This window comes from Arachis ipaensis, chromosome B09, assembly GCF_000816755.2.
Source record: "Arachis ipaensis cultivar K30076 chromosome B09, Araip1.1, whole genome shotgun sequence".
Classification (NCBI taxonomy): Eukaryota; Viridiplantae; Streptophyta; class Magnoliopsida; order Fabales; family Fabaceae; genus Arachis; species Arachis ipaensis.
Window position 1 is genome coordinate 135,854,028 of NC_029793.2, and position 9,253 is coordinate 135,863,280.

Genomic DNA, 9,253 nt, shown 5'->3' on the forward strand with positions numbered 1-9,253 from the left:
GTAAATAAATTTATTAATGTTTAAAATTTTTTTTTTACCAAAGATAGGAGACTCGAATCCGTAACCTCTTAATTAAATATGGGGAGACTATGCCATTTGAGCTATTACTCATTGTCATTAATGTTTAAAACTTTCGCACTTAGTTTGTAATGAATTCTTTATTCACGAATAAGAAAAAAAATACTATGATCGTAAGGGGAAAAAAAAATTGAGTGGCATGGTCACAATATATAGAATAAAGTGAGGTGATTTGATTCTTCTTCATGTATCTGCACGGCTGTACGCCTGTACCACCCGCTCCGAATCCTCACCGCCTTTGTCACCATTCGCCACCATCTCTTTCAACCATGCTTCTTCCGTAAACTGCGGTATCTATCTCCTTCTCCTCCTTCTTCCTTTTCGCTTTTTGGTATCCACACTTTCCCTTCTTTCATTTCATCTCTCTCTTTGCTTGCTTATTGTTTCTAAATCCAATTTGTTACTTTCAGCTTCTTCTTCTTCTTCTTCTGTTTCTTTTCATCTTTTTCTTTCTCTTATGTGATCTGGCTCATTGAGTTTTGTATCCCTTTGTGATCTCTTGAATCTGCAACTTCTATTCCATATAATCCAAAATAGCAGGAACAAAATTGTGTTTGTGTTAGTTATCAACAACTACATATGTGCCTCTGTTTCTTTGTTCTTCATTTTTCAGGTTGAAATGCATTCTGGGCTGTTTTCAAAATCACTTTTTTCCCATTCAAACTTCATTTTTTTTTCTCCATATGTTCACTTTATTTAGAGGTTCACATGTTTTATTAGTTGCTATGATGTGATCAAAAACTGGTTTTTGCATGTAATTGCTCGTTAATTGATAGGTGTACACTGACATGAACTTAACACTTAGTTTGTGACATTTTATGAGTTTAGAAGACATAAAAGAATAGAGCGCAGAGCACAGAGCTTAGATCATAGACTGAGAATTTTGCATGCATATTTCATCTGCAGAAGGTGGTGTTGGCAGTGGTGTGGAGGCTGCAGCTTCTTGCTCAAATCCAATCCAGTTTTTCGGACACTTTTTCAATACGAAAAATGAACCTTGCTCTGCGGTTGCTGCCTTCTGAGCTCACTTGTCCAACAAGTGAAGACATTCAATATGCAAATGTGAACTTTCTTTTGTTCAAACCGTCGGTGAGAGTCTCTTGTTTTATTAAGAAAGATGATGTGCAGCCATCGAACTATGATAGAAAGAATGTGACTATATCTTGCCAATTGATGCATAGTCACTTAGAAGAGTCATTTAAAAGAAAGAAAAGGCTACAGGTGCCTTTGCCTTTACAGAAGCCGGATTTTGTGAGAACATTGTTGATTGACAACTATGACAGTTACACATATAATATATATCAGGAGTTATCTGTTGTTAATGGAGGTATGCCATTTTTATCTTTCCTTTGAAGGTGGATGTGATTTCAAGTTGAACCTGCAGAATGGTAGTGTTGTAATGGTCAATCATTAGATTCTCTCCTTAGAATTGCTGTTTTATATATAGATTCAAATATATATATCTGGAGTGAATAATTAGCTTCCCACTTGTTTAGAAATGAATTATCTTGTAATTAAGAATCAAAATAAACAGCTGGTTTTGTTTTTAACTTTGCCAGTCCCTCCTGTGGTAATCCAAAATGATGATTGGATATGGGAAGAACTTAGCCATTACTTGTATGAAGAAAATGCATTTGATAACATTGTAATATCGCCTGGACCTGGTTCTCCAGCATGCCCACAAGATATAGGTGAGAACATGGATGTCTTTGTGGAGTTCCCATTATGCATTTACTTCTCTAGAAGATGCAACCGAAAAATAAGTTGGTAAACTTGTTGATTGATGGTCTTTATGCATGACTTCATCATCTTAGACGAGTATTTGTATATTGTCATTGGATGCTACTTCAGTTTTTCCCACAGATACACTTTTGACTTTTCTATTTTTTTTTAGGGGGTTGTTTGTGAGTTGGGGTTTTGGAAGGAAAGAAAAGGTTTGTGGTGTCAAATTATGAATTTTTATGCTACAAACCCTTCCTTCTCTTCCCCTCCCCTCCAAAATCCCAATTTGCAGATTCAACACCTCCTTTTTCTAACCATATAAGTGAAATATCCTCAAAAGAATGGATTGTCGGTATAACTATGCCTATATGTGTTTTTAAAAGATATAATTTTCATAGTTTAATCTTATAATTTTAATGTAGTATGTGTGTTGATCTTTGTGTTATGAGGTGTCGAGATTCTTTATCTTAATAGGAAATGATTTTGTATGCGTCAGGTATTTGTCTTCAACTACTGCATAAATGCTGGGATATACCTGTTTTGGGTGTTTGCCTCGGACACCAGGTATTTTCTCCTACTTTATGCTTTGATTTTGCCCCCCGGGACCAATATAATGGTCTATTGTTTGATAATATGGTAAACTAATCATTGTCCACAAATAATTGATATTAGCTATGGAGTTATTCACCAATTTCTCTTGTAAAATCCTGGTGTGTTTTCACATGTTACCTACTGCTACATAGTATCTTAAAGTTAATATTGTTACTCATCTTTTTGATGATATGATTTGGTAGGCATTGGGATATGTTCATGGAGCTCACATTGTCCATGCGCCCGAACCAATCCATGGGCGTTTGAGGTATGACCCAAAAATTCAGAAATTTGTATGCTGATTTTTCAGTATTATTATGTACTTATTATCATCAGGAAGATGAATTCACCTAAATTAAAATGTCATTTATTAGGTATAATGTTTATTCCTTACTTCTTTGTTGCATTTTATCTCTTTCTACCATGTAGTGAAGTTGAGCATGGCGGCTGCCAGCTTTTTCATGGCATACCATCTGGCAGGAATTCAGGTTTCAAGGTATGTTTGCCACTATAGTCTAAAGATTATGAATTTGAATCCTCAAACATTTTAAAGAATTCAAATATTCACGTAGTATTCAATCCTGAAGTTATCATATTCATAATTGAGACATAAAAGTTAGTCAATATTAACCAAAGATTGTTGCATTTAGAAACTAGAACATTTCGCAAACCAAATGCCCCATATTGTAGGTCATTATGATAATCTGGATTTCAGGGTGAAAAAATGGCTGTGCAGTTAGATAATTTGTTGATAATATCAGAATATTACGTATGGTGCACCATGATTGGATTATTAACGTAAATTAGTCCCTTGCAGTTTATGGTTAATTCATTTTATTCTTGTCAAAAGTTGAACAAGATCTATCTGATCTACCACCAGCAGTAGTAATACTTCTTTATCCCATATTTCAGGTGGTTCGATATCATTCATTGGTTATAGATTCTGAATCACTTCCTGAAGTGCTCATTCCAATAGCTTGGACGTCTTCCTCGAGCACACTTCCATTTGTTGGGCCGAAGGATCATAACATCTCCAATGCTCTTGGAACACAGAGAGAGAAAAATGTCTTCGTTGATTCTTTTTCACCTAAAGCAGGAAATGGAACAACAAGAAGTCCAAGAGTTCTTATGGGGATCAAGCATCGCACAAGACCGCACTATGGCGTGCAGGTGTTATGTACAGACATTGTTTAATTATAATGTCGGTCTCTGTTTTTATTGTTTTAATCTTTTTTATGAACTATGTTCAACTCAACACTTTTGACCTTCAGTTTCATCCAGAGAGTGTTGCAACCTTCCATGGAAGTCAAATATTCAAGAATTTCAGAGATATTACAAATGAGTATTGGCTGAGATACAAGTCATCACAAAGCAGAGAAAAACATGTTCATTCTTACGGTAAACTGAAGAACTTTTTGTATGTAAATGCAAATTCATTCTGACACGTGTGCTTATCAAGTTATTTTTGTGTGGCCACTCCTCTTGCGTGGTGTGCTACAAATATTAACCAGTATGTCGGTCATGCCAAAGTGACTCAAATCTTTGTAACATGGTTTCCATGTTCCATGTTTTTATTATTATTTTTATTACCATTGAGTTCTATGTAATTTACTTGAGCAGTAAACTTTCTTTAGCACACATGCAGGTTTCAAGTGCTAGTAGACATTGTGGAGATTCATATAGAAGTATTAATTCAGAGAACAGTAAAGTTGATCAGCTAAATAAGGTAGTTAATGGTCATCGACATATGGTAGATGATAATGCTGAGATGACTTGTTTAGAAAAGTTCAACATTGCAAATGTTCATCATGCAAGAACTGATCGAAAATGTTTGAAGTTGAAATGGAGGAAATACACTCACCTGGCTAGTCAAGTCGGTGGTGCGAAAGGTATATTTTGTGGGTTGTTTGGACGTGAACCTAAAAACACTTTCTGGTTGGATAGTTCTTCCACAGAGAAGGTATTTTTTATATGAATTCCTGGTTTTTCTTTCTCCTTTCCTTTTAAGTGATTTTGGATAAGTAACAGAAAGCTCTTATTCTAATCATCTTCCACATGGTAGATCTTTTCTCACTTGGATCATGAAACTCTAATTTCTATACAACTTGCATTTCATCATCTGTGCTAATCTATATGCCATGTCTTCCACCGCAACTTACTGTTCTATATTTAACATTATTCTTGCCATCCTAATTAGGGAAGAGCACGTTTCTCATTCATGGGAGGAAAAGGTGGACCACTTTGGAAGCAATTGACTTTCAGATTATCTGATCAAAGGTTTGAAATTTATACTCTTTACTGTTAAATTACTTTGTAATTATCTCTTCCCTTTTCATATATTCTCTTCCTTATTATAGATTATTTTTCTCTATCATCGTCATCATCATCATGCATTGTGTTTCAGTTTATGCATCATGCATTGTCATAGTTATCTGCATTGATGCATTGACATGAAAAAACCTTTCTATTTACCATTATAATGGTCATACCTTTTACTCTTCGGTATATTCTTAGATAAATAATGTATATTTCATTATTTTTCCAGTGATGAGTGTTCGAAAGGTGGTGGCTACTTGTCAATGGAAAGTTGTGAAGGTTCCACTGAAACAAGATTCTTGGAAGAAGGTTTTTTTGATTTTTTGAACAAGGTTTGTAGATGTACCTTGGAACTGATCAACTTCTTTATTGTACCTTAAGAGATATAGGGCTATGCCTAATCCTTTTCTATTTGCATAAGGTTTCTAGAACATAGGATCTTGACATAGGATCAGAGTCTTCATTAGGAATACTATCCTTATCATCTCCATGTACCATAATTAAGTCAAATTCAAGCAGAAGGTAAAAATGGGCCCACACGCCTATCTTTCAATGCCAAAAAGTTATATTCTGAAGGAGAGTGCTAGAGGGTAGAGAACTAGAGATATAAAATCACTATTGGCTCAATGGCTCCTGCCCAACAACTTAAGATTTCAAGATAGTTGGTCCTTGACACTTGTCATGTTTAGTTTCTATGGTTTGGTTTTTGGAGGATATTTTGCCCTTCCTTTGCAATGTTGTCCCCTTTTTCTCCAATGAAACTTCTTTCTCCCGAGAGAATGTGTATATCCCAATTAATAAACAAGAAATATGTAGATATGACATACATAATAAAGATCCTTAATGTGCATGATTGTGGTTTAGACCAATAAAATGCCATATATGGCTTTGAATTTTGCTCTTCTGATTAGAAATGAAGAAAGGGATATGTAGGATGCAGGATAAAGTAAACTGAGCAGAGACAAAAAAGTATAATTTTTCTTTGAACAGCCTTCATTTGTGTACTTTGTATTTTTCTTTGTACAGACTTGTATCTTCCCAATATTAACAGGTCTATATTTATTTATTTAATTATCATAATCCAATATGTTCTTTTTTCTTCTCATGTAAATATATTGCCTTCTTCATTTGGCAGGAGCTTCAATCATATCACTATGATGAAAAAGATTACGAAGGTCTGCCATTTGACTTTCATGGTGGATATGTTGGTTACATCGGGTAGGTGGTAAACTCAAAGCTATTGTATGTCTACACTGAGTAACTAAATGCTTAGTTTAAGCAATGGCATTGTTTTCTTTCAAGTGCCTTTCTAATTGTGATCTCTTTTTTTTGTGCATGTGATCACCTTTTCTTTCTCATCTATTAATTTCCTCTGATGCAGGTATAACCTGAAAAGTGAATGCGGCGTCGCATCTAATCGTCACAAATCCGAAACTCCAGATGCTTGTTTTTTCTTTGTCGACAGCCTTGTAGCTGTTGACCACAAAACTGACAATGTTTATATATTGGCTATACATGAAGAAAGCTCAAGCATGACACAGTGGTTGGATGATGCTGAGGAGAAGCTTCTGAACTTAAATGGCTCTGAGATAATGGGGTCAGAAAAGCAGTATCTTCATCCTCTAACTTGTTCCTCACAAAAGGCCGGTTTTGCAGCTGAAAAATCTAGAGAGCAGTACATTGAGGATGTAAAGAAGTGCCTGGAATACATTAAAGATGGAGAAAGCTATGAGTTGTGCCTCACAACTCAGATGAGGAAACCGATCGAGAATTTAGACTCTCTTGGACTTTATCTTCATTTGAGAGAAAGGAATCCAGCACCTTATGCTGCGTGGCTTAATTTTCCGAAGGAAGACTTGTGTATTTGCTGCTCTTCCCCTGAGAGGTTCTTGCAGTTGGATAGAAATAATATCCTAGAAGCTAAGCCCATTAAGGGTACAATAGCTCGTGGTGCTACCGCCGAGGAAGATGAGCAACTCAAATTGAAATTGCAACTCAGGTGATCCACTTTTCTCTGGGTACTATTTAGGTCTTTTCAACATCATATCCTGAAATATTGCTACTACAGCTTAAACTATGGTTTCTCACTTTCTCGAAAGTTGTTTTGTCATGTGATATATTGATTCTCGGAGTTTAGCTGATGCCTCTGTGATTTGAAAAACTATCAAGACTCTTTGAAATGTGTGATGACCTATGCTTGGTTGCAAATGAAGTTGTGTATGTAGTTCAGAATATTTTATCTATAGACTTATGCTGTCCAAGAAAATTAAACTCTTAAATTAACAGAATCCGAAATCTTAACATGCTGGTAGTTTAAGACGAAGATGGGTGAATATGTTATGAACTAACTGGCTTCCTCTCTCTCAGTGAAAAGGATCAAGCTGAAAATCTGATGATTGTGGACCTTCTAAGGAATGATCTCGGTCGGGTCTGTGATCCAGGATCTGTACATGTGCCACGTCTCATGGATGTGGAGTCGTATGCAACTGTTCACACAATGGTGAGCACCATTCGTGGGAAGAAGAGGTCTGACGCCAGTGCAGTAGATTGCGTAAGAGCTGCATTCCCAGGTGGTTCGATGACTGGTGCTCCAAAGTTGAGATCGATGGAACTTCTTGATTCCATTGAAAGTTGTTCTCGAGGTATATACTCCGGTTGTATCGGATTTTTTTCGTATAACCAGACATTTGATCTTAATATTGTCATAAGAACGGTGATTATACATGATGGTGAAGCTTCAATAGGAGCTGGAGGTGCCATTGTTTCTTTGTCGAATCCTGAAGACGAGTACAAAGAGATGATCCTGAAAACAAAAGCCCCAGCAAAGGCAGTGATAGATTTTGAATAGTTTTGAATCAAAGCATTTATTTCATATCATCCCACTAATTATTTAATCTTTACATAGAAGTAATATTAAAGAATATTTTGGTACAGGTACTAGATTCAATTGTTTTGGGGTTAGAATTCAATTGGTTTTCTTTTCAATCTGAAGAGTGTCTTATTATTCTGTTGTAGCAATGGCTGCATTGTACTATAGGTTTCTGTATACTGTAATTTCCCCAGTTTCTTGTATAAATGAATTACCTTGAAGTTTGGTGACAATTTTATTCATATTATATAATATACTCACCTTTGCCTTATACTGTTTCTGCTATTATGTTGCTGCTACATGAATAATAATAAAATCATTTACTATTAGAAAAATGTTTATTTGGAATGAGAGTGGTTTATTTTGGAAGCACAGAACAGAAGTTTTATGAAAAGCCTTAATTTTATTATTGTGAAGGATCATTTTACTTTCAGAAAATGTGAGAAGGCAATTTGGTATGCGGTGTTGTTGACTTGGATGTTTAAATGTTTACAATAATCTTAATACCCTCACTAGTCATTAATTCATAAATTGCTTGATTAGTGCAACGATTTAGTAGGAGCACCTCAATGTTCTCATTTGGCAAAGGACCATGAATCGTTGTAAGCTCACAAGATTTTTTTTTTTTTTTAATGAAACTCCAACTGCAGCAACAATTTATGACCAGCATGTAATATCAATATTCAGCCATGATGTCATTGCTTAGATCACAACAGTTCTTTCTTTGAGTTGGCCTATGAAAAAATCGATTAAATGGTCAAATTCGTCTTAAAAAGATTACTTGTTTTTTAAATTAGTTTTCGAAAAATTTTTGTAATCAAATTCGACCTTTAAAATACTTTAAGTTAGTCACATTAAATGTCACTTCCATTACTCATGGTATTAGAATTTGCTAATATGACATGTTAAGCTATATTATAGTGTACACCTGATAATCTTAATTGGCTACTTATATGATTAATTTATGAAATTAGATTAAATCAACTCCAAATTAAGAAATTTCAATGTCTTGAGGTCCTCTTCAATTTGGCATTGATTTGATTAATTGCATAAATTTGTTACGCTAGTAGCTAATTAGGAGTGTCAGGTGTGTGTTGTAGTCAATGTGGTATCACTTAATATGCCATATCAACAAATTTTGATATTGTCAGCAACAAAAATGACAAAAGAATTAATATAACTAACTTAAAATATTTGAATGACGAATTTGATTAAAAAAATTTTTCGAAAATTAATTTAGAGAATGAATAATTTTTTAGAGATGATTTTGACTATTTACTCGTCTACTTTTACATGTGATAATTTGACAGAAAAAAAAATATTAGCAAGTATTGAAATTTCAAAAATTAAAAGGTGTTTTAGAAAACGACTCTTAATTAACCTCTCTCCAGCTACTTCACTTATTCCTACCATGTTATTTAGTTGAGTATAATTGGCAAAAAATAATCGTGATGATTGTTAACAATGTGATTATTGTGTTTGTAATTTAATTTATAGAGTTGAAAACTAAAATAAGTGAGTATAAACATGTGTAAGAGATGACAACTAAGAATGAAGTGACACTTGCCCATAAGGGGGCTCCCCTTGTGCATCAGATCCATGTCTCTTCCCTAAAACAAGACAAATTACAAATAGCAGAGTTGAGATACCATAAGATCATTTTTTATTTTTTTCAGA

The 9,253-nt window shown here is 34.6% G+C and overlaps 1 protein-coding gene across 4 annotated transcripts; it reads left to right on the forward strand.

The window, feature by feature from the left end:
• LOC107617854 (aminodeoxychorismate synthase, chloroplastic) lies at window positions 212-7,847 on the forward strand. Of its 4 annotated transcripts, none has more exons than XM_016319723.2 (14): window positions 212-368; window positions 985-1,405; window positions 1,638-1,769; window positions 2,297-2,364; window positions 2,595-2,659; window positions 2,821-2,887; window positions 3,304-3,561; window positions 3,663-3,789; window positions 4,026-4,351; window positions 4,589-4,668; window positions 4,937-5,039; window positions 5,843-5,925; window positions 6,089-6,706; window positions 7,075-7,847. In XM_016319723.2, exons 2-14 carry the CDS (start codon window positions 1,069-1,071, stop codon window positions 7,553-7,555), a joined length of 2,745 nt encoding a protein of 914 aa, XP_016175209.1. In that variant the 5' UTR covers window positions 212-368; window positions 985-1,068; the 3' UTR covers window positions 7,556-7,847. The 4 variants fall into 4 exon arrangements, with proteins under 4 accessions (XP_016175209.1, XP_020966320.1, XP_020966318.1 ...); XM_021110659.1 differs by having other exon boundaries at window positions 229-409; XM_021110660.1 differs by lacking the exon at window positions 212-368 and adding an exon at window positions 422-691.